The sequence below is a fragment of the Macroventuria anomochaeta genome (genome assembly GCF_010093625.1).
Source record: "Macroventuria anomochaeta strain CBS 525.71 unplaced genomic scaffold BU25scaffold_3, whole genome shotgun sequence".
Lineage (NCBI taxonomy): Eukaryota > Fungi > Ascomycota > Dothideomycetes > Pleosporales > Didymellaceae > Macroventuria > Macroventuria anomochaeta.
In genome coordinates this window covers 565,113-587,123 of record NW_022985364.1, presented here as the reverse complement: position 1 = coordinate 587,123, position 22,011 = coordinate 565,113, and the positions used below count along the sequence as shown (strand labels likewise).

General features: G+C 53.0%; 8 protein-coding genes across 8 annotated transcripts; 3 read left to right on the top strand and 5 right to left on the bottom strand.

Annotated features, from left to right (window-relative positions):
- The first annotated feature begins 224 nt into the window (after positions 1-224).
- On the top strand, positions 225-2,127 carry BU25DRAFT_406607 (beta-tubulin). The gene is made up of 4 exons (XM_033705328.1): positions 225-317; positions 444-467; positions 520-642; positions 698-2,127. Exons 1-4 carry the CDS (start codon positions 306-308, stop codon positions 1,880-1,882), a joined length of 1,344 nt encoding a protein of 447 aa, XP_033566282.1. The 5' UTR covers positions 225-305; the 3' UTR covers positions 1,883-2,127.
- Positions 2,128-2,740: 613 nt separating this feature from the next.
- Positions 2,741-3,619, bottom strand: BU25DRAFT_331336 (phosphatidylethanolamine N-methyltransferase; the record flags this gene model as incomplete). The annotated part of the gene is made up of 5 exons (XM_033702391.1): positions 2,741-3,140; positions 3,215-3,320; positions 3,413-3,429; positions 3,487-3,526; positions 3,580-3,619. The coding sequence occupies 5 exons, from the start codon at positions 3,617-3,619 to the stop codon at positions 2,741-2,743; spliced, it is 603 nt and encodes a 200-aa protein (XP_033566281.1).
- Positions 3,620-3,878: 259 nt separating this feature from the next.
- BU25DRAFT_406604 (uncharacterized protein) lies at positions 3,879-5,168 on the bottom strand. Its single transcript, XM_033705327.1, has one exon. The coding sequence runs from the start codon at positions 5,158-5,160 to the stop codon at positions 4,042-4,044; it is 1,119 nt and encodes a 372-aa protein (XP_033566280.1). The 5' UTR covers positions 5,161-5,168; the 3' UTR covers positions 3,879-4,041.
- Positions 5,169-7,121: 1,953 nt separating this feature from the next.
- Positions 7,122-10,463, bottom strand: BU25DRAFT_358683 (protein kinase-like protein Scy1). Its single transcript, XM_033703615.1, has 3 exons — positions 9,629-10,463; positions 8,338-9,576; positions 7,122-8,282 (listed from the first exon to the last, which is right to left on the bottom strand). The coding sequence occupies exons 1-3, from the start codon at positions 10,232-10,234 to the stop codon at positions 7,149-7,151; spliced, it is 2,979 nt and encodes a 992-aa protein (XP_033566279.1). The 5' UTR covers positions 10,235-10,463; the 3' UTR covers positions 7,122-7,148.
- A 281-nt stretch (positions 10,464-10,744) lies between these two features.
- On the top strand, positions 10,745-10,939 carry BU25DRAFT_332024 (uncharacterized protein; the record flags this gene model as incomplete). The annotated part of the gene is made up of 1 exon (XM_033702422.1): positions 10,745-10,939. The coding sequence occupies one exon, from the start codon at positions 10,745-10,747 to the stop codon at positions 10,937-10,939; it is 195 nt and encodes a 64-aa protein (XP_033566278.1).
- A 457-nt stretch (positions 10,940-11,396) lies between these two features.
- On the bottom strand, positions 11,397-14,099 carry BU25DRAFT_406597 (kinase-like protein). The gene is made up of 5 exons (XM_033705326.1): positions 13,238-14,099; positions 12,945-13,188; positions 12,631-12,887; positions 12,098-12,577; positions 11,397-12,043 (listed from the first exon to the last, which is right to left on the bottom strand). Exons 1-5 carry the CDS (start codon positions 13,846-13,848, stop codon positions 11,746-11,748), a joined length of 1,890 nt encoding a protein of 629 aa, XP_033566277.1. The 5' UTR covers positions 13,849-14,099; the 3' UTR covers positions 11,397-11,745.
- Positions 14,100-14,670: 571 nt separating this feature from the next.
- On the bottom strand, positions 14,671-18,285 carry BU25DRAFT_383677 (uncharacterized protein). The gene is made up of 3 exons (XM_033704296.1): positions 17,923-18,285; positions 15,200-17,872; positions 14,671-15,150 (listed from the first exon to the last, which is right to left on the bottom strand). Exons 1-3 carry the CDS (start codon positions 18,255-18,257, stop codon positions 15,060-15,062), a joined length of 3,099 nt encoding a protein of 1,032 aa, XP_033566276.1. The 5' UTR covers positions 18,258-18,285; the 3' UTR covers positions 14,671-15,059.
- An 835-nt stretch (positions 18,286-19,120) lies between these two features.
- Positions 19,121-20,490, top strand: BU25DRAFT_358672 (uncharacterized protein). Its single transcript, XM_033703614.1, has 2 exons — positions 19,121-19,614; positions 19,664-20,490. Exons 1-2 carry the CDS (start codon positions 19,349-19,351, stop codon positions 20,172-20,174), a joined length of 777 nt encoding a protein of 258 aa, XP_033566275.1. The 5' UTR covers positions 19,121-19,348; the 3' UTR covers positions 20,175-20,490.
- The last annotated feature ends 1,521 nt before the right edge of the window (positions 20,491-22,011 follow it).

The window sequence follows — 22,011 nt, the reverse complement described above, 5'->3', positions numbered from 1 at the left end:
GATCTATACGACTATACGATACAGTCCAGGAGAGCTTGGATGCAACAGTATAATTCAAATACAAAATTCCAAGTTTTTACCCCTCTTTCCCCTCTCTCACTGTGTTTGTGGTGCTATTTTGCGGTTGCCTTCGCGCTGTAAACACGCTAGTGCACAGACCGGCGCTAAGGCTAACCGACAACAACTTCTAGGATTGACCGCTCTTCTGCTCCCTCCTCGCTCTCCACCCGCATCACCGCCAGCCTCTACCCAGCTTCTCGCATCCTCAGCTTCAGTAGCTCCCATTACCCACCCCAATCGCCAACATGCGTGAGATTGTACGTCTCCACTCCTCAAGTCGCGAATATCGCGCGCCTCCTGAGAGTCAACAAAACCCCGCGTTCTCCTGCAGGCAGCATAACATTGGATGAAATACCAGCTAACGTTTGCTCTTTGCGCAACAGGTTCACCTCCAGACCGGTCAGTGCGTAAGTACACGACTACAATCTTCTCTTGTTGACAGCAGCTCACAGTTGACAGGGTAACCAAATCGGTGCCGCCTTCTGGCAGACCATCTCCGGCGAGCATGGCCTCGACGGCTCCGGCGTCTACAATGGCACCTCGGACCTTCAGCTCGAGCGCATGAACGTTTACTTCAACGAGGTACTAGAAATGACATGCTTTCCTACGACGGACTGCGAGTGCTGACCTACCGTAGGCCTCTGGCAACAAGTTCGTTCCCCGTGCCGTCCTCGTCGATTTGGAGCCCGGTACAATGGACGCTGTCCGCGCTGGCCCCTTCGGTCAGCTGTTCCGTCCCGACAACTTCGTCTTCGGCCAGTCTGGTGCTGGTAACAACTGGGCGAAGGGCCACTACACTGAGGGTGCCGAGCTGGTCGACCAGGTTCTCGACGTCGTCCGTCGCGAGGCCGAGGGCTGCGACTGCCTCCAGGGTTTCCAGATCACCCACTCCCTTGGTGGTGGTACTGGTGCCGGTATGGGTACCCTCCTGATCTCCAAGATCCGTGAGGAGTTCCCTGACCGCATGATGGCTACATTCTCCGTCGTGCCTTCCCCTAAGGTCTCCGACACCGTTGTCGAGCCCTACAACGCCACTCTCTCCATCCACCAGCTTGTCGAGAACTCTGACGAGACCTTCTGTATTGACAATGAGGCCCTGTACGACATCTGCATGAGGACTCTCAAGCTCAACAACCCCTCCTACGGTGACCTGAACCACCTCGTCTCCGCCGTCATGTCTGGTGTCACCACCTGCCTGCGTTTCCCTGGTCAGCTGAACTCTGACTTGAGGAAGTTGGCCGTCAACATGGTTCCCTTCCCCCGTCTTCACTTCTTCATGGTCGGTTTCGCCCCCTTGACCAGCCGTGGCGCCCACTCCTTCCGCGCCGTCACCGTTCCTGAGCTCACCCAGCAGATGTTCGACCCCAAGAACATGATGGCTGCCTCTGACTTCCGCAACGGTCGCTACCTGACCTGCTCTGCCTACTTCCGCGGTAAGGTCTCCATGAAGGAGGTCGAGGACCAGATGCGCAACGTCCAGAACAAGAACTCCTCCTACTTCGTTGAGTGGATTCCCAACAACGTCCAGACTGCTCTCTGCTCCGTTCCTCCCCGCGGCCTCAAGATGTCCTCCACCTTCGTCGGTAACTCGACCTCCATCCAGGAGCTCTTCAAGCGTGTCGGTGACCAGTTTACTGCCATGTTCAGGCGCAAGGCTTTCTTGCATTGGTACACTGGTGAGGGTATGGACGAGATGGAGTTCACTGAAGCTGAGTCCAACATGAACGACTTGGTTTCCGAGTACCAGCAGTACCAGGAGGCTTCCGTCTCTGATGCTGAGGAGGAGTACGATGAGGAGGCTCCTCTCGAGGCCGAGGAGTAGACTACCCAGGCTCGCGAGGCTATGGGCATGAAGGCTAGAGTTGTACAAATAGCTCAGCACTGCTGAAGAGTCGATCTTGTTACCTTTTGTTTCATGCTTGGGGCATCATCGCTGCGTGTCTTGGCGTGTCATTGGCGGATGCACTTGTTGTCACTGCCGAGACTGGCTGAGGTCGCAGCATGATCACGTTGGCGCCAGAGCGATTCTTGTTAATGCAAAAGAATCTATAATCAATCCACTTCAACCAAAAACTGTCTCTCGTGGTTGCCTTGATGTGACTCATTGAAGTATCGAGATTATCGCAATTATCGCAGTACAGTAGAAACGTCCTATGCGCAAGTGAAGCCTGCAAAGCCCCAAAAGTCATGACACAGTCACTCATCATGACAGCTCCGTGCTTAGTAACGCTTTTAGTAACGCTTTCAAAAGCTCCGTGCTTAGTAACGCTTTCAAAAAAAGCTTAAAAACGAGAGTCAAGACAGAAGCGTAGATATGACATACGGATGAAATCGTGGGAATCACTCAAGATGTCTTACCTTAGATGTACAAAAGAGAGTAGTGTCGCTTAGGGAGTTGTCGCTTTGGGCTTGTGGCTGTCGTAAATGTGTCAATATGTACTCTCAATGCTGTATCTACTTTTACTGCCGACGGTTGAGCCTCGACAAAATCACCATCAAACACCGCTGCTGTGCTGAGCTGCCGTGTTGAACTCCACTTCATCATCTTGTGTCACCTCGTGGTGCATCTCCAAACGGAGCTGTGTGGACCCATGTGTAGTCTGTTGTGTCCTTTGCCTTTGAGAGTGAGTCCAGCATCTCTGCCAGTCACATCGCCAAAGACAATATAGGAACAGAGAGCTTACAAGCCCTTCTTGCCCTTAGCCCTCTTCTCATCCCTCTTCTTGTAGATCATGCCTGTGAAGGGGTCCTCGAACTGCCTCGCAATGCTGTACGCGACAGCAACAATACCAGTCAAGAACAGGCCAGCAGGCTTTCCGTACCACAGCGCAGTCGCAAGGAAGCTGAGCGTCGAACCGTGGTACATCGGTGCGTCGGATACGTTGAACGGGAACGAGGTGACCGGGGCGTCCATCAGGATGCCGAAGTAGTCGCCCAGATAGGTACCCGTGACGCCGAGCGCCCACATCGAGGTCAGGACGAGGGTGTTGCCGGTGAGGAAGAGGGGGATGGCGGAGTATTTGACGAGTGGGTTCTGGAGGAGGGGCGATGTGGGTTGGTCGGCAAGGGCTTCGTTGTAGCTGGGAAGGCATTATGTCAGCATCGTTCTTTCGATGGAGAGTGCTGGCGAGACTGGGCGGGATGGGAAACGTACAGGTAGTCCCTGAAGATACCGAGCGAAAAGATGGTGACGGCGAGCGCGTAGCAGCCGTATCGACCGTTGCCGCCGAAGAGCTTGGTGATGACCTTGTTGTGGTACTCTGTGTACTGTCAGGCATCTGCTCTTCAAATCCTTGAACAGGCACAAGCGGGAGTTGCGAATGGGACACGACCGTGGTTGGTGGGGGCGTACCTGATTGCGCAGCAATACTGGTTCACATGTCAGCTTGAGCACGGCTATCAGAGCGGTTCGATGTCTCAACTTACTTCCAAAACGTGGGGTTGAACGCAATGCTAGCAGCTGAGACTGGTTACTGTTAATAAACCGGAGACGTAGCTGTACCGAGGGCGGAGACTTACCCCACAAGGTGGGTTGAGTGAAGTCAATGTTGTCGAACATGATGGCGGAAGTTGAAGAAGCGCTGGGGCAGAAAGTCGTTAAGGTCTCAGAATGTGAGGGCATGAAAGTTGGGGAAGGTTGGTGGGGATGTTGACAGCTTGTCTAGCATGTGCCTTACGCGAGACGTCATACCCTTTGTAGCTTCAAGCTTTGCCGGAGAGGCCGAAAGAAGGAACCTTCTGGTACAATGACGGTCACCACGTGGTTTGTATGGGACGATGGTTATGTTTGATTTGCGATTGTATTGCCGAACCATTGTTGTCCATTCTCCATTCGTTATGTCACACTTGCTTTTCTGTCCGTAATGTCCAATCTTGTACCTAAATACGTCGTGTCTTTCCAATCATTAAACATCTATCGAAGATCGTAAGGACCGTGTCCCAGAATGAGAAAACCAAGAAACCGTTTCACTGACGCCTCCTTTAGAGTCCGTTGTCTGCGCAACTGAACGGTCCCCCAAAAGACGCCTGCTCATAACCGTCAATGATGGACTGGACGGTAGCGTAGGTACCCGCGCTCAAGAACAACACCCCAATACCACAAAGAATGATGTTGAAAATAAACCCTACCCATCCTCGAATTCCACGTACGGCCCAGAACCTAGGGCCGTAGGTTTCCTTTCTCATACGGAAATAGGCCACTCCCCAGAAGATGAAACCAAAGAACGAATCGAACAGCGAGCTCATCAGTGAGAGCAGATCGGAGAAGAAAGGAATGACTTCTGCGATGATGAACGCTAGAACCCAGAGAACGGCGAGGATACCTGCCCACGAGGCCCAACCAAGGACAGTATGATTACCCATGTGGGGAGTGCCTTGGAACATGCGGAAGAAGATGAAGCGTGCAGACACCGAGGCGTACAAAACACCCAGAAAGATGATGGTCGGTACCATGAAAGTGAATGCGACCTTCTTGTGCACCTCATTCGCTATCGAACCGAATGCAGGCGCTGTCATGTATTGTGTACCGGTGTAGGCGTACACAACGCCACCAACGCAGCTGAAGACTATGACTTCGGCGATTGTGACGCACCAAAGGGCCTTGGGGAAATCTTTGGGGTTCTTCATCTCCGCAATAAAACTTGGGAGTGTGATCTGCCCGATGAAGGTGTAACTGATGTTCATGAATGCGTTCATGCCAGCAACAAAGGTAGTGCCAGAGGGCGCAACAGTGTAGACTTCGAGCTCGCCTTCGCTGGGGTAACCCGCAGGCTTTTGTCCGATTCCAGAGAAGATGGCAGCCAAGAGGACGGAGATAAAGGTGAACAGAGCGGAGAAGGTTGCGATCTTAGCCAGGGTAGAGAATGTCCTTGGGAGGGAAGCGACGAACGAGATAATCGCGGTGATTGCAGAAAAGCCGATAGTGCAAAGCTCGTGGCCGGTAATAGTGTTCCACCACTTGGCGCCAACGAGACAGTGCAGACCCATGATGAATGTGTTGTTCAGGATGAACATGACCGCGGTAAAGTAGAATGCCCATTTCTGGTTCCAGAAGATCATTTGGCCCAGGTCACATACATCGCGAATCTCGGGGTGGCGCATGCAGAAGTGCCTGGATCCAATTAGTGACAAATGGTCTATTGCGCAAAAACATTGAGACCCACCAAGTAGTTAGAGATGTGTATAGAACTAAGGCAGCAACGACAACGGTCAAGATGATACCGGGGACAAGGCCGAGGATCGAGTACGACCATGGGAAGGACATAATGGCCAAACAGATATACTCAGAGAAGAGCAGAGCTGCAGTCTAGTCAATTAGTTAGCAGTGCGCAGGAGACTCCTGCTAAGAAGGACATGCCTTCTGCCAGCTGCAAGTGCGGTACTTGATAGCATTCTCAGCTTCCATCGCCATCTGTTTGCCAATAATGCTTCTCTCGCTGTCGCTGTCCACACCCATCTCAGGATCCCGCTTCGCTCCAGGGTCAGCGAGCCTGTCGGTACCCGCGCCGATATTTGCGGGATCATAGTTGACATCCTTAGAGTGGAACTTCTCGTCGGTGGAAGAATTGCTGTCGGCCGTTTTGGCCTTGCTGAACAGTCCTAACGCCATTTTAAACAGCGGAGAGTCCTCTTGTAGGGAGTATAACTAAAACGACGGCGAATATTCGTTTCCGGCAGCATTAACCACTTGCTGTTGATTAACGGTGCAAGGTGTGTGGAGGGTGACGCAGGTGAGACGGTCTCAAGCTGCGTGGAAGATCGCAATCTGGAGACGGCGAACGGTTGTTGGTGAACGATAGACAAAGAGCGTAAGAGCTGGGATAGTTAAATACAGGGTGGGGCACGCGGTTCGAGAGATGGTGGCTAGAGATGATGCTGAGGCGCGAGCAAAACGACACTAGTGCCGTTAGAAGAACCCTGCGGGGTGAAAGTCGTTGTGGCCGGAAGGCGGAACCCTGGAAATTGTGCAGGTTTGGTGGATATCGACCTCTGTTTAAAGATGCTTGTTATGAAAACGGCCTATCAGACGTTACACAGCAAACGTTCCGTCCGCACAATTACCCCACGACTCGACAAGGGATTCAAAAGCCCGCTCAAGTACGCGCATGATTCGAACTCTGGATTGATTGTTCAAATTTTCGTTGGCCTCTCAAATCTCGGCTGACGCGCTGGTGCCGCTTCGTACGGCAGTAATCCCAGCCTTTCCCAGGCCTTACGGCTGACTGGCGTCACGTAGACTAGAAGTATCTGACTGGCCAGCGCGCTTTAGGATAGACATGCCGCATAAAGCGTGTTGCCGTCTACCTTGGGCAAATAAGTTCACAGCTTGATGTGGAGTTTTGCCGTATCGTCACCTCGACCCACATCAACATCGCAATCGTGGAGCCCGCCTGGCCTCCGTTGCGTCGTAACCCAGCGATTCCAGGCACCCCCCTTAGTTCCAGATTGCCACCCGCTCACGGCGCATAACTCAACCAGAAAGCGTGGTTGAGAGCACCATGACGTTGCGCGCCACATTGCGCACCAAGCGCACCAAGCCGCACGCAAGCATCAGAGCCAAGAAAGTGGGCCGCGCTCGGCTGTTCCTTCTTGGCCGCTCTCACGCAATCCCGCCCTACGATTGCGACACCAAGGTTTTGCCAATGCGGTGTAAGCGCATCCTCTTTTGCTTCTTTTTGAGCCTTCGTCTCCTGATCTTGGGCATGATCTCGGATATCCCGATGGAAGGCTGCACTGATCTGACAGGACATTTAACGCGGTTGACTGGCTGCGTTGGAGATCTGCTATGCCGATCAGTAGCGCAAGTGATATCGTATGGATGCGGATAAGGTCAATGTGATGCGCTGACGAGTCTTGTGATGGAGTTGGTGGCCTCGCACAACAACACTACAACTTACATCACGAAGTCGGAGGACCGCAACGCCACTGACTTCAAAGTCGATATTGCGTGATTGTAAAAAGCAAGGAACAATTACAGCTCCACATGAGCACGTGCGCTATAATCGAATAAAGTCTCATGGACGTCAATGTGAATTGTGTCACAAGCTGCTTGATTCTTTTGCATCTCTGATCCATGCTGAAAAGGCATCTCATATCAAGCTATCCCCCCCAATTCCCCAATTCGTCTGTGTCTGATTCTGCTGTCGCTGACCCTGCTGACTCTGCGTCTGTGCCCTCAGCGCTGCCATACTATTCATAGTCCCACTCTTCATACCACCCATACTATTCATGCTCAACCCACCAGTTGCACTCACGCTCCTATTGCTTGCACTCAGGCTCGGCGGCGGTGCTATGCTAAATGTCCCAGAAGTCGCTGGCTTCGAGGGTGGCGGCGCGATGCTAAAGGCCGAGTAGGGACTTGCGGTGTCGTTCTGGCGTTGAGGTTGGGGTTGCGAGGGGGTTATGGCTGAGAAGTTTGAGAGGCCGCTTGACATAGCGTTGTTCGTGGACGTGTTGCCCCATACTGATGTGGAAGAGGTGTTTGCTTTGCTCCAGTCGATACCGGAACTAGGTGCTGTGTATGAAGGTGTCGTTGTTGGTTGGGACATCATGCTGTTCATACCCATCGCAGACCTACTCTGTTGTTGGGAGAAAGTGGGGCTGCCAATACCTGGGTTGGTGGGGTTCATGGCTGGGAAGGAAGAATTGAGGGAGGAGAAGGTGTTGTCGGGCGTGATGGCTCTGCTATTACCTTGAGGTGCAGACAAGGTCGTTGGTGGCGGTGGAGAAACAGGTGGTGTGGACCATGAGAAGGTTGCTGGGGCAGGCGAGACATTGTTGGCCCGATTGGCAGGTCGTGAGGGTAGGGTGGTGGAGGACGATGCTGAGACACTTGCGGAAGCATTGGCCCATGGATCGCCTCCAAGCATGTCTGACCCTCCGGTTGTGCCTTGGTTGCCACCCCGTACCAATGCCTCGAAATTTGTGTCATCACCGCCGTTCGTCGAGTCGTAACCGTTCGATGCGGGTGGGCCACCGAAGCTCATGAACTCATTCCGCGAGGTCGCAGTTGTGCTGTTTGCACCGAGCTCCTGTAGCTTCCGTGTCTGCTCTTGCTCAACGCGTGCTGAAGTAGACTTAATCAATGTCATGTAAGCTTGGAATTGCGGAAGGTTGAGCAGCGGCCCCAAGCTGAACTGCCACAAGATCGGAAGGACGTCCATAGCCAGGAAGTCACTGTCGACTTGTGGTGCTATAGCTTTGAAGACGTCGTGGGCAGCCATCTGATTTTCACTGTTAGCAAAGAGGGTCGGTCATCTCTGGCAAGGGAAAACATACCATAACAGCAGGCTCCTTAGTCTTGATGCCCCTAAGCAGCGGCACAACCTTCTCCTGTATCGTGTACTTGTCCAAGATCGAAACACTGGAGCTTTTCGCTTTCGGAGCCTCCACCATACCCGTCAGACCATCGCCTGGGTACTCATTCTGGTCATCGTTACCACCACCACCGCACAGGGTCTTCAATGCCTCCAGCCCACGGATCTTGATACCCATACTGCTGGTCTTCGCAAAGATTGTCGCGATAACAGGGAAGAGCTCGTTCTTGGTCGTGGAGAAGTCGAGGATCGGAAGGACGACAGGCAGCGTACGCAGCGCTGCATCGACCAACGAGTGCGTCGGCGACTCTAAGGCGTAATTTATGACGGGCAAGATGTCATCCTTGAACTCCTTTCCACCTGTGTTGTCTGCTGCGACTTGAATGTTTTCTAGCAAAACCATTAGACCGGCCTCCTTCAGGCTGTCACGCTCTTGGGCCACACCCTTGGTGTTTGGTGCAGTAGCAGCAGCGCCACTCAAGAACGTTGCACGCAGCTTTGGTATGACTTTCTCGGTAAACGCCCGCTTGCCTAATGGTAGCACGGTAATGATCTTGAAGACATTTTGCAAAATCAAAGTTAACAGCTCGCGATCTTTCATCTCCTCAAGTAATGCTGGGAGTATCTTTTTCTCCAAAACGGATTTTGGAAACTGATTGAGTATTCGTGGCAGCCCACGCATGAACTGCGACTTCTCATTCGGTGTCTTCGCTGGTAGAGAGTCGAGGAACCGGATTGTCGAGACAAGAATGTTGTCAAAGTATTGTGCTTGCTGGAACTCCTTTGCGTCTAAGCGCTGTGCCGGTCGCCGTGTGATGAGTCGATCTAGCACTCCGTTTATGACGTCTCGCGGTAGTGGTTGCGAACTCATGAAGTTGTTGTTCTTGTGCGGTACCGATGAAGACGACGAGAATGCTCGCTTGTAGGAAGATGTGCTTCCGTTGAACTCGAGTGGACTCCGACGCGGTGAGTTGTAGAGTGCAATGATCAAGAGACCGAGACTGAACATGTCTGCAGCTGGCGTCACATTGCCGTCCATAACGAAGTCTGGTGAACTGTAGTCGATGTTGAGCTGAACGTATCTAGGTAGTCGAGCATCGTAGTTCAAGACTTCGGAGAGGGATATGGGCGTCACGGAGGTCGGCTTCGTTGAGTTCTCTGGAGGAGTGGAGAACCCCAGACCTGAGATCTTCCAATCTGACTGTCACGTCCATCAGCAAAAGTACATGAAGAGACGAATTGGTATTGCCTACTTTAGCATTGATGAAGATAGCCTCCGGCGTGAGGTTGGCGTGAACCAACCCAGCGCTCTCGTGCAAGAACTCCAGGCCTTTGCTAATCTGCAGCAATCCCTTCTGTATCTCCAGCTCGTCGATTTCCAGCTCTCGCCTGCGCTTCTGTCCATCACACTCTTCGATGACATAGCGGCTTCGACGACCGCCCACACCTCCAGCCTTCTCTTGCTCGTCCTTCTCTTGCAGCAAGCCAGCAAGGGATGCTGTCACAGGCTCCGTGGCAAACATCAGGCCTCCACCGCGAGTCTCTTCTACTGGCTCGGCCAGCTCCAGAACGCTGGGGTGTCGCAGCCGTGCCAGCGAGCTAGCTTCCTTCTTCAGTCTCTCCACTACCTCCTCGTGTGCGCGCTTCAGCTGCGATGCGCCTGAGCGACCACCGAGGCTTGCACCGCCAGAAGGCTCCAACGACTTCTTCTCGAAGACAAATACGGAGGCCGCCTTGCCTGTCGACTTCTTCTTCGCATCGTATATCTTCCATGGTCCGGAGTAAGACGTGGGCTGGGCGCTGAGGGTGTAGTTGCCCGAGATGTTCGATTGGAACGACTTCAGCGCGTTGGAAAACATTGTGGTCTGTTTGCCCGCGCGGCAAGGGTGAAGGTACGAGGGAGGCACGTCATGAACTGGTACGCGAGGTCGAGGTTTCGGGGTTGCGAATGCGATCTAAGACTGACAGCTTGCCGAAAGGTCAAGGCATGTCAGGGCGCCTTCCAGTTGGATACCGAAATGACGTGCGCTCAAAGTCAGGTAAGAGGTAACACGCAAAGGAGCTCAGGAAGAGTCAAACCACGAGCTTTGCGCTTAACACATTCCGCACAATCTGAGCATCAATAGGCCAAGACCCTTAGCCAGCCCTACCTGACATAAGCGCCATGTGAAAGCGCTCCCGCACTCGCGCCTCAAGTCCATTATCGATAAGGCACGTGCACTCGCGCCGCCAGTCTGCCTTCCCGCCTTGAACAATTTCTCGACCTTGACATCCACACCGAACACACCACACCGTCGCACATATACCTCACGCCCATCGCCCACCTCTCCCACCCCCTCTGCGATCGCTCCCAGCACACATCCCGCAAAATGTCCACACAACAGTACGGCGGCTACAGCGGCGCCAACACCTCGGAAGCGCAGCAGCAAGTCGACATCAACGCGCGCACCGTGCACTACAAGTGCGGCGACTGCGACCAGGACGTTCCCTTGAAACGCGGCGAGCCCATTCGTTGCAGACAGTGTGGCCACCGCGTGTTGTACAAGCAGAGGACGAACCGGTGAGTTCTTTTGCTTCTGCTTTTGCTTTTGGGTGGAGGGGTGGAGGGTGCGATGGAGTGTGAGGCGGAGGAGTGGAAGAGGGACAGAGAGAAGTGCGACTGGAAGGGCGCTTTGGAGGAAGCCAGACGTGTGAAAGAGCTATATGGCAGGGGAGAGGGTGTTTGAGTGGACGAGTGCTAACGTTTGTGCAGTATGGTACAGTTTGAGGCGCGATGAATCCGGTAAACGGTCTTACTGTGTGACAACTTGGTAGCGAGAGCATCTGGATCGAGGGGAGCTAATTGAAAGCGAAGAACGGATACGACCACTCGGGAGTCCGAGTCCTGAGAGCATGGAGTTATTGGTGACTGGGACAAACATTTGCATTCGCAAATGGTTATTACGAGAAAGCATGCCATTCGCATAGATGGACATAGGGGCATACGAAATGTCACAGACACTGCAATGAGCACAAAGTGCAGTTTCACGTTGTTTGATTCTCTCCAACTCCTCCATATCCCAATAGTTAGTCTGATGTCTCCCCCCAGATGTGCCCGTGACCGAAGTGCTATCACCAGACACTTAAAGGACGAACCCGAACACTTCAGCTTACGCCTTAGCTGTGACGCAGAGTGGCGCCCACATGATCCCAGTCCGGCGGGCCCTCGATACTCCCAATGACCACAGAATAATGTGCAGAACGACAACGTAAGATATGAGACCAAGAGAAACGAGGCCCAACGCCTAGGCGATGCTTGTATACGATGTCAAAGCCTGCAAAAACGATATGCAATTGTGCAGTGTATCGTCGCAACCAGTCGACGAGCACTCTATGCACCTCGGAAAGCATCGAAACGCTTGTATGTGTAGCCGATGAAGGGCAAGCTGGTGGCGTATTCGTCCTCTCCGGACTGCGCGGCTTGCGCCCTGTAAGCAGCGCTGTTGTCGTTCTGGTCAATCTCGTCAATAGGGAAGTATTGCGTATCAACATTTGACTGCAGCTTGGGTTCGAACGGTGCACGGATGCGTCGCAGACCATCCCACGAGACGCCGCGGAAGAACGGATGCTGCTTAATCTCGCTGGCACCGCCGATGCGGCCTAGACGGTGGTCGGCGTCGCAGATCAGGCTAAGAAAGGTCCGTTAGTAACGAGTCAATGATGAAAACGCAAGGGAGACTCACCGCCTCACAAAGTCCTCCGCCTCTGCACCGAGCTGCTGGTCTGGGGGAAAGTGCAAGTTGCGTGGCCAATCCACGATCTTGCGATAAGTGTCATGGGGCTCCTCTGCGCAGAAAGGTGGCCAGCCGATGAGACATTCGAACATGATGGTACCAACAGACCACCAATCGCAGCCAAAGTCGTATCCTTGGCCGCTGAAGATCTCTGGCGCAATGTAGTCGGGTGTACCGACGGTGGAGTAGGCCAGCTGGCGACGAGACTTCCTCCATGTGTTGATTTGTGTACGGTTGCTGACAGTCAGTTGGATCTGATCCATGTTCATCGAGTTTCGGTTATCCCGATTCGATTTGTGTGCGCCGCCAGCAAGCAACTTCTTGTAGTAGCCGGCATCGTGCTCCTTGTGGAAACCTGTCGACAGACCGAAGTCAGTCAGCTTGATGTGACCGCCGCGATCCAGCAAAATGTTGTCAGGTTTGATGTCACTAGGTGGTGTTAGCAAATGCGTCCAAAGCTCTTTCAGGACAGTAGGACCTACCGATGAATGAAACCCAACTTGTGCACAGCTTCTATGGCGAGGACGATCTCGGCCATGTAAAATCTTGTGATGTCCTCTGTGAAGATCTCGTACTTGATGAGCATAGTCATCAGATCACCACCGGGCAAAAACTCCATAAGCATGTATAGGAAGGTGTTGTCCTGGAACGTGGTGTGCAGCTTGACAACCCAGGGGCTATCCGACTCGGCGAGGATGTCACGTTCGGATCGTACGTGAGCCAATTGATCTTTCTTAAACTGTACAGTGTCAGTGTTCTGTTCTTGTGATTCTGCATGGGGGGGTCTCATTCGTACCATTTCCTGCTTGACCAGTGATTTGAGCGCATAGATCTTGCCGTCATTCTTGCGCTGAACAAGCTTGACCTCTCCGAAGGCACCCTTGCCAATAACCTTCAATGTCGAGAAGTTCTCTGGCTTCTCCTTTGTTCGCAGGAACCGCAGGTATTGGATCTCGGCGTTGCGCATGCTGTTTTCCTTCTGGGCTTTGCGGTTGTCGGAGATCGAGGGTTCCTTCATAATGGACTCGAGTTCCAATGCTCTATTCTTGTGTCAGTGACGTGTGGTGCGACCTCGACATGCCTTCGTACCTCTGGTTTCGGTCGCGTGCTCGCTGAACGCTGTCCTTGAAGAAGGTGTTGATCAGACCCTTTGACATAGTCGCCTGCTGGGCGACGTTGCTTGAGTACTTCTCAGGGTTTCTGGCCGGTGCCTCCTCATCGTACAATGATTGTGACGGCTGCCGAGGTGCAGAGCCGCCTCCATAGCCACCGTATCCAAATCCCCTGTTATCAGCAGTGCGAGGTCGCTGTTGGTTCGGCGATGGCTGGCGGCCGTATGGGCTTCCAGAGCGGTTGCTGCCACCTCCGAGGTGCTGCTGGGAAAGCTGCTGGGCTAGTCCATTGGGGCTCTGGTCGAAGCGAGCTGAACCTGGGGCCTGAAGGTTTCCCTGCTGCCCCTGGTACTGAGCCTGCTGGTAAGGGTTCTGGAAGTAGCCTCCATAGCCATTGCCACCCATTTGCTGCTGCGCACCCCAGACTTCTTGTTGACCAGCCTGGTTCGGGTACACAGGCTGCGGGAATGTCGACGGTGTAGTGGGAAACGCACGGCCTTGCTCTTGGGCATACTGGTTGTTGCGGTCACCCCCACCACCAAAGCCAAAGTTGAGCTGCAGGCGGTTGCCCTGCTGCTGATTGTTCATCGTGGAGCGAGTGTGGAGCTGAGATGGCCTAAAAGAGCCCCCTCAATGTGCTGTGGATCGAAGTGTGCCGTGGGCGGTGTGGTTCGTAAGGTTTTCGGAGGAGAGGGGTGTAGGAGAGTGCCCAGTGGCCGTGGGGAGAGAGCGAGCGGGCGGTGGAACAATACTGCGCACTTTCTTTCAGGCTGCACAGAGCGTTGAACGAACCCCCGGGAGGCAAATCACAGCGAACAGCTGGCGAGAGGGGAAGGCGGACGGGGGGTTGTTTCGACGAGAGCTCAAGTCAGGGAGTCGGTTCTTAGCGTAGCATTGGGCATGCAGCCAGTCCCACGGGCCGAGCCAATGACCCAGGACCCGGCTCGCATTGTGAACTTGATAGTCTGAATTCTGGCTACCTTGTTGAAAAATCAAACATTCGACCGCTGCGCAGCTCCTCTGCGCAGACTGCACGCGTTCATAGATCGTGCATACCCGCTACAGAACGTGCTGCGGTTTCAGGGTCTACTAGCCAGAATCCATCCCTTTTCTGGAGGCTCGACCTTCCTTTCATTGATGCCACTGTCATGTGATTCAAGACTCGAAAGCTCACCAAAGCTCCTGTCGAGCAGCCTATAAAACCATGACTTACTGCTTTGAACTGTTGTGGTCTGCCTTCTATTGCTTTGCACGTGTCATATGCATTCTTTCCGCTTCGCCTCGCTCATCACACGTTAGAACACAAGCAGCCACGTGTAGAAGAAGATTAGACATGTATGACAAGTGTGACATTGCTTCGACTGCAATAAGACGCGCGAGACACACGCGTCAACATTGATACATTACACCGTTATAGTACAACATCCGTACACGAATGCTACACAAGATATCCAAAGAGGCTTGAAGCCATGACATCCAAGAAGAAACCTGCAGATCGTCCGCAGGGCAGCCACCAACTGAGAAAGGTAAATAGCGTTGTAACCGCTACAGGGTATAGAACAGTAGCCAGCAAGGCACTGGCCAAAATAGAGGTTTCTGATACATGTCCAGAAATCCAGAATGGTGTGTGTTGTGAAGGGTAATATGCGTACAGTCGTGACGCCAAATGTAGATGCAGTGTCTGAGAAAAGGCCGAGACGATAGCTTGGAAGCTCATATGCAGGTGTTGTGCATGCAGTCGGCTAGTATTATGTAAGGTCAGAACGTCGTGTCCAGCAAACGTGATTTGGATTAGTAAGTTATTCGTTGGAAGCCATCAGTACTTTGACCTTCTCGCGCTCGGCGAGGATGTCAGCCTGCAGTTTCCGTGTGTGACGAAGGGCCTCATCCCTGTGTGATTGTTAGTCTCATGCCATTGACCAGCGGGTGTTAGACTCACTTTTCAAACTGGAGCTCAGCAACCTCGATCTGAGCAATGTTCATACGACTGACAACCTCCTCCATCTCACGATCAGCGTCACGGAGAGCTTTCTCCAGCTCTTCGACACGCTTCTCGAGGAGTTCTGTCTTGGTGGCTTCAGCCATGGTCATGGCAGGGCCACTAGTGGTCATATCAAGACGAGGTGATCGTTGAGAGAACACTGGAGACGACGGCATCTTAGGCGAGAAGGCTGATGGGCTCAACAAGCCAGACTTTACGCGACGTAACTGGCTGCTATGGCTCTCCTTGAGAGCTTGGACTTCCGTCTCGTGCTTGGCAATAGCCTCCTCAGACGACTGCTGAGCAAGCATGACCTTATCCTCTGCTGTCTTCAGACGCCGCTCTAGTTTGATGATCTGCTCTGTTGACTTATGTTGCTCTTTCTCCCCACGAGAGATAGCATCAGTCAGGCGTGCTCGTAATGAACCATTGGCCTCGAGTTGCTGTTGGATCCTGTTGGAGAGCTCATCCATGCGCCCTGCAGCAGCAAACAACTCGGTGCTGAGCTTCTGCTCATTGTCAAGATGTTCAAGCTCCGACTTCTGCAGCTGCCGTGCTTGTTTGCGGTACTGTTCAGCCTCGCTCATAGCGAAGTCACGCTCTGCCTCAGCATCTGAGATGCTGCGCCTCAAAAGGTCGAGTGTCCTCTCAGCTTCAGCCCCGGCAGCGCCCAAGGACTCTCCATCGCTTGACTCCAGCTGTTGAATGCGTACGAGTGAAAGGGCTTGTGTCGTTTGCAGCTCGTTGTATGCCTTGTCCAAGGAGATAGGTTCATTCTCCAGACGAATTTCGGGAACGGTGATGTCGTGCTCACGAAGGAGCTCACGGAGAGAGCTCGTCTCTTGTTGTGCTCGATCAAGATCCATCCGCAGTCCACCTAGTCCTTTCTCGCACTGCCACTTCTGCTCTAATGCATCGTCTGCGCGACGTCGAAGCGCATCTACCTCTTGTCTAAGATCACCGACCTCTCTATGGAATGCGGTCCGACGGGGCGTGAGGTTAAGAGCAGCATCTCTTTCAGCTTCGAGCTCGTTGATACGTCTCTGAAAATCTCTTTGCTGCATCTCTTGTCGGTGTAGGAGGTGTTTCAGGGCCTTGTGGAGCGCATCACGCTGCTCCTCCAACTCCTTTACCGGGTTGCTGACAGTTGGTACGTCTGCGGGAGACACATCACCTGATCTGGTCTTGACTGAGTTTGACCGCATCAGCGAACCCCTCTTGGAGTTAAATCCAGTACTGCGAGCTAGCGAGTTGGACCGTGTCAAGCCAACACGTAGATTAGAGGGCGGACCATCGTTCTCCTCTTCCGCGATAGACTGGAAACTAAGGTTCGGCTGCGGCGGCTGCGTTGTTTCCAGCTGCAATTTCCGGGCAGCAACAAGGGATTGGTTCTCATTCCGCAGTTGCTGGATCTCTTGCTGCATCCTTGTAGATTCGAACACGAGCCTCTCGGTGTCGGCGGCCTCTACTTCCAGGACCTCGAGTCGTGATCGTAACTGAGGAACCACTTGTTCTCGCAAATTGTCGGCTTCGTTACGGTGCTTCTCGAGCTCTTCACGCAAGGCTGTCAGCAGATCTTCGAAGTTTTCTTTGACCTGTCTCTCTTCAGCCAAACGTCTTTTAGCATCTTCTAATGACGTTGACAGCTCCTTCACTCGAGGGTCTTCAACCATTGATCCAACTCTGGACTGGTCGCTAACCTGATCTTCGAGTTGCTGTACCTGCTCTTCCAAGTCCCTGCGACGTCTCAGTTCCTCTTGTAGTCGTTCAGCCATGCGCACCTTCAAAGATGCGCGATCTTGCTCCGCCTTCCTTCGTTGTGTGTCTACTTCTTCCAACTTAGCCTCAGGGTCACTGATAGGAAACCGAATCGAGCTAATCCCTGAGTCTGAATAGTAATCACTTGTTCTCCTGTTGTCTGGTGATGAGACCGAGGCGCTTTCCGCTTTCCAGCGCTCAACTTCATCTTCCAATTCCATCTCTCTCTGAATCGAGGCAGCTAGCTCTGAGCTCACTTCGCGCAATTCGCGCTCGAGCTCCTCGACGTGAGCATTCATTTGAGGCGATGATGAGAGGAGTGGTGTCCCTGGTACGTTGAAGTAGGAAGATAGCGAGTTGGCAGCTGGAATGTCCAGACCATTTGGTTTTGTCTTGGCAGGCATGTTCCCTTGTTTATTCCGTGGGGAATCTGTTGGAGACAAGGAGAATGTGGTAGCCGGTGACTCGGCGCCGTTCTGTGGCCTCGACGAGTTCCAGCCAAAGAAGGAAGTGAACCCGCCACCCGGGGACTTGGGTTTGCCCTGTTGTGAAATGTCGCGGGGTACGTCGTCTTCAGCACCGTAAGAGTATTCGTCCATGAAGTCTTCCGTAACACCGTCTAGTTTGATCTTGAGGTCTGGTCCTGGCCGTGATTCTGAAGCGTATAGAGGCATATTGGGCATAGTAGGTGAGCGAGCGTGGGCCTTCAGATCTCCTGCTTTCGTCGGTCGCTGTGGTTGGATGTTGCTGATCGACCTCTCATGCCGTGGAGAGTAGACGGATGGGTTGAGGGTCGTAACAGGGAGGAAGCTCTTGTGGGGTGCGAATGGTTTGGGCGCGGTTCCTGTCAGAAGGGTGGTTTCGTGTGGGTTGCTGCGACTGTCGTTAACGATTGGCAGGCGCATAGCAAACCAGATGCTCACCTGTCAAGGTTCCTGGGCACGAACAAGCCCTCGTCGGTCAATGGCGGCGAGAGTACTGAATTAGGACGATTATCTTTACTGGTGATGCTGTTGGCGCGTAGGTTCGACTGAGAGAAACGAGCAGCAACAGGAGAGTCTGCTGGTAGAGGCTTGCGTCGAACCGGCGACTGGACAGCGATAGGGACAAGCTGTGACGATGTCTGAGAGCGGAAGGCAGCGAAGGACTGAATGGCAATGGAGGCCAATGTCGATTGCTTCTGGCGAGGCGGCGAGGCTTGAACTTGTGAGGAAGGCGCGTCCACGCTATGCGCTTGGGCGTCTTGCATATTGTCCATTCTATGGCCCGGGGGAGATCATTACTTTGCACAAATCGCGGGTCTAGAGTGAGAGACCGAGTGTGCACTGTAAATCGTAACCGCTAGAAGAGGCGCTCGTAAAGGGGGACTGTGACTGCCGAGCGAGCCGCACGAGCAGGGCGAAGAGCACTTGGAGGCCTCAGTGCGGATTGCAATGCTGGAATTGGTCGCTATCCACGCGCCCATCAATCAGTTCTGACCAGTCTTGACCGAAGGTGGGTCGTGCTGCTGGAGTGGAGTGGAGCGTGCCGCGCGCGTCAGGGGTAGGTCGCCGCCGCTGCAGGAACACTTTTCTATCCGCCAATGAGCCGATGGGCCAAGGTACACACGCTGAGAGCGAGTCGAGGAGTGGGAAATGGTTGTGAGGTGTTGCTGTTGATTCGAAGACTTGCAAAAAGTCCCAGACTCGAGTGGATATCTGCGCCTCGCGCACTCCGAACGACAGTTGACATCGATTCTGATGCCTTCAGTGCCTGAGCCTCCCGCGTTCGCCGCAGGGCCACTGTGAAACAGTCTCCGAACACCGTTCGAACACCACGCTGACAGTCTCCCGCAGCCTGCATGTGAGAGAAGTCCGTCCTGTCAACCACAATGTGTGCATAAACTCGATCGGACTTTAGCCAGCTACCAGTGGATGGCCTGCAGTTTGCTTCATCTTTCCGTATCGTTGCACAATCTTGCGTCGCTAAATAAGGAGATGTGCCTGAGGCCGAAATCTTGATAGGGCTAGTGCGCCTGGCGAGCGGCAGGGGCACATCCGTGACCATGACAGATGAGGCTTGCTGCGGAGAACATGTCAGACAGCCTGGCCGGTACCGTAGACGTCTCCGCTAAGGATCGAACGCAATCTCTGTGAAGACGACGTGCCCCTGAAGCGCAACCTCACTTTGCCAGTTGATGTCGAATTGCAACATTGCTGACTCGCGCAATCATTGAGTTGTTATCGGAGTCAATATCGGCCCGCCGAACATCAGCACCACGTGCATGATCCAGCCTACGACGACTGTGATGCTTCACGTGTTGAATGGGTCTACGAGTATCACATAATTTCTAATTTCATCACTTCAAACATGGCTTTCCAATCGCCTCGCCATTCTCAGAGCTTCTACCAATATGATGCCTCTACCCCTCCACCTCCCCCACCTAAGCCTGGCAATTCAAGTGGCACAGCAACACCCTCAGGTCCTCCACTACCGTCACCACCGCCTGGCCAGTCGCAGTCTTATGGCAACTATCAATTAACGTATTCACAAAATGAGCCTCAACCCGATCCATATCAACTAGCCGTCCAACCTCCCAATGACGGTTGGTTGCCTGAATGCGTCAAAGACAAAGCGTACGTTGATCTTCGCCTTGACACATGCAAGTTACTCACGTACCGACAGAACAAAGGATCTACACCAAATATTGCAGACTCCAGAGCTGCAACACGCTATCATTCACAATCCAGAAACGGCACATAGTTCCCTTCGGGCATCTACAGCACCATTGCAAGCATTTCTCGCTCAGAACGTCCAGCTTGCAGAATCACTGAAGCAGCTTGAAGCACACGTACAGCATCAACGCGATGGCACACAATCACGCCTGCTTGCTCTTCGAGCCCTAGAACGTCAATGGAGAGCCAAACAAGCAGAGCAGGATGAAGCTTTGCGAGAGTTCAGTCCACCAGCGCTATATCAGCGCTTGAGTGCTGCTGTCGGTGAGCAAGAAGCGTTGTGTCGAGGCCTGGAAGAAAGTTTCCTGGATGGCGAGGGCGTTGGTGGTAATGATGCGATCGCTAGTGAACGAGAGGTGATCGATTTCGTAAGGCGTATAAGAGAAGGACGGAAGATCGCCTACCTCAGAGCGGAGCGTAAAGAGAGATGGGATGAGGGCCGAGTCGGTGGATGGCGTTGAGGCTGCAGTGGGAAAGCACGTAACCTGCCATCAACGTATAGGGCAGGTGCGAGGTCTCCGCTCCCAGCAAGCAGCAACAACCTTAGACTGTGCAGGTTTTATCCGCCGAGCGTTGGCAAGAAAGACTATACGATGCGCGACGACGCAACAGCACCAAATCCATAATGCGGTGCTTGTTTCGACCAATGCTCCATCGTGACCCATCCTCACATCAGCCATTTTAGTGCCAACGCCAGTCACAACTTCGCTATTCTCTATACATCTGCACATCGATCATTACTGCAGCAGCACATTCGTATATCAAGATGTCTTTTACCACATACTACAGCAAGCGCTTCGGGCGCAGGATCTCGGGCTCCAAGCCTTCGCCTGTACGTTTTCGAAAGGATCGACAGTACTACACATCTGCGACAAGCCTCGATAGTACTGCACGTCTACTTGAAGCCAGAGATACGAAAGGAGTCGAAGACAGCAAGGACGCCAAAGTCACGGAAGGAGTCAAAGAGGGCGAGGAAATCAAAGGCACGGAAGAAGCCAAAGTCAGAAAAGTAGCCGAGGACAGGGCAAGAATGGAGCCCCGGTCCTTTTGGCTCGACTTCAAGATACGGCGTCGTGATCATGAGCACATGCGATTTAAGCAGACGCCCGTGTAAGTTGAGCAGCCACCCGTGCAAGTTGAGCAGCCACTCGTACAAGTCGAGCAGAAGCACACGCAAGTTCAGCAGAAGCACGCACAAGTCGAGCAGCCGCTACTACGTGTACAACTCGAGAAAATCTTACGGGAAGAAGCAATCCGTACCTAAGCTCTCCGTGTCACATCGTATAACTTTCTAACCGCAAAGCAGATCTCGTCCGCCTTGTACACGCCGAAGACCAGCCTTCAACTTACCGCTTCGATGTACTCACCACAATCACAGCACTGCAGCATACATCCTTAAAGATACAAAAATCGAGAACGCCCCAGGAATTTACGCAACAAGGGCAATCGTTTTCTTAAGAGTAGGAGTTTGAATTGTTGCATTATCAAGCACGGTCTTGGAGGTTTCCACACCCTGACCGAGAGCATAGAGAGCTTCATCCATGAGCTACAGAGAGATCTTGAACACCGTGCAGGTAGGTTCGAACTCAGTTTTGAACAAGTGATGGTTGCTGACTGCGTCTAGTGCTGCCCAACAGGCTGTGGGTCGACGGTTTCGACCCAGGAAATAATCTCAAGAGTCATTGGGTACGGTTCCACTCGTTGATGCAGTTGCACGTGGTGATGCAGATGCTGCGACGTTCTTGTTCGCGGATTCCATTGGTGTGTCGGAGCTTTGCATGTTGGCGGAGACTTTCCGGAGACTTCCCTGACATGGCGTGCTTGGAGACCGAAAACTACTTCACATATCCACAACAAACAACTGATCGATAACATATCATCTGGTCATTTATAAGCTTACATGCCCAGAAGGAAGATATTGTAGGAGGAGCCCCATGGTGGCTGAGTACCTGCTCAATTATGCTCGAAGCGGTCATTGGGCTCCAGATGTTGGTGCACACAAACTTTATAATGATTGTCAAAATATACGAACCCCCCTGGACTTGGAACAGTAATGCAACCAGTACATCTGCACCGTGGTATAGTCGTGCGAACAAGCTTGTGAGTGGCTATTACCAACGTTGATGCCCTGCATGACGTTTATCAAGCTGTCACAATTGTCAACCAGACAGTCAACAGCCACTCGGAAGCCTTCGCCTCTGTATGATGTAGAGGACTTCAGTAGCGAGCCAGATTCAGGGGGGTCCATACATTTTGCCAAGCACTGATACTACGCCAATGTCTCCGCATGTAAGCTGA

What these genes read in the sequence shown, in the direction of transcription:
- BU25DRAFT_406604 (XM_033705327.1), bottom strand. Translation starts at nt 5,160, where the DNA reads ATGCGCCACCCCGAGATTCGCGATGTATGTGACCTGGGCCAAATGATC.
- BU25DRAFT_358672 (XM_033703614.1), top strand. Translation starts at nt 19,349, where the DNA reads ATGGCTTTCCAATCGCCTCGCCATTCTCAGAGCTTCTACCAATATGAT. An exon ending in GAATGCGTCAAAGACAAAGC is followed by an intron (nt 19,615 to 19,663) that starts GTACGTTGATCT and finishes ACGTACCGACAG; the next exon opens with AACAAAGGATCTACACCAAA.
- BU25DRAFT_358683 (XM_033703615.1), bottom strand. Translation starts at nt 10,234, where the DNA reads ATGTTTTCCAACGCGCTGAAGTCGTTCCAATCGAACATCTCGGGCAAC. An exon ending in CTATCTTCATCAATGCTAAA is followed by an intron (nt 9,577 to 9,628) that starts GTAGGCAATACC and finishes TGGACGTGACAG; the next exon opens with TCAGATTGGAAGATCTCAGG. An exon ending in CTAAGGAGCCTGCTGTTATG is followed by an intron (nt 8,283 to 8,337) that starts GTATGTTTTCCC and finishes AGTGAAAATCAG; the next exon opens with ATGGCTGCCCACGACGTCTT.
- BU25DRAFT_406597 (XM_033705326.1), bottom strand. Translation starts at nt 13,848, where the DNA reads ATGAACAATCAGCAGCAGGGCAACCGCCTGCAGCTCAACTTTGGCTTT. An exon ending in AAGTTGGGTTTCATTCATCG is followed by an intron (nt 12,578 to 12,630) that starts GTAGGTCCTACT and finishes AACACCACCTAG; the next exon opens with TGACATCAAACCTGACAACA. An exon ending in GCGGAGGACTTTGTGAGGCG is followed by an intron (nt 12,044 to 12,097) that starts GTGAGTCTCCCT and finishes GACCTTTCTTAG; the next exon opens with CCTGATCTGCGACGCCGACC.
- BU25DRAFT_406607 (XM_033705328.1), top strand. An exon ending in ACCTCCAGACCGGTCAGTGC is followed by an intron (nt 468 to 519) that starts GTAAGTACACGA and finishes CACAGTTGACAG; the next exon opens with GGTAACCAAATCGGTGCCGC. An exon ending in TGAACGTTTACTTCAACGAG is followed by an intron (nt 643 to 697) that starts GTACTAGAAATG and finishes GACCTACCGTAG; the next exon opens with GCCTCTGGCAACAAGTTCGT.
- BU25DRAFT_383677 (XM_033704296.1), bottom strand. Translation starts at nt 18,257, where the DNA reads ATGGACAATATGCAAGACGCCCAAGCGCATAGCGTGGACGCGCCTTCC. An exon ending in GTGCCCAGGAACCTTGACAG is followed by an intron (nt 17,873 to 17,922) that starts GTGAGCATCTGG and finishes CGACAGTCGCAG; the next exon opens with CAACCCACACGAAACCACCC. An exon ending in GCTGAGCTCCAGTTTGAAAA is followed by an intron (nt 15,151 to 15,199) that starts GTGAGTCTAACA and finishes ACAATCACACAG; the next exon opens with GGATGAGGCCCTTCGTCACA.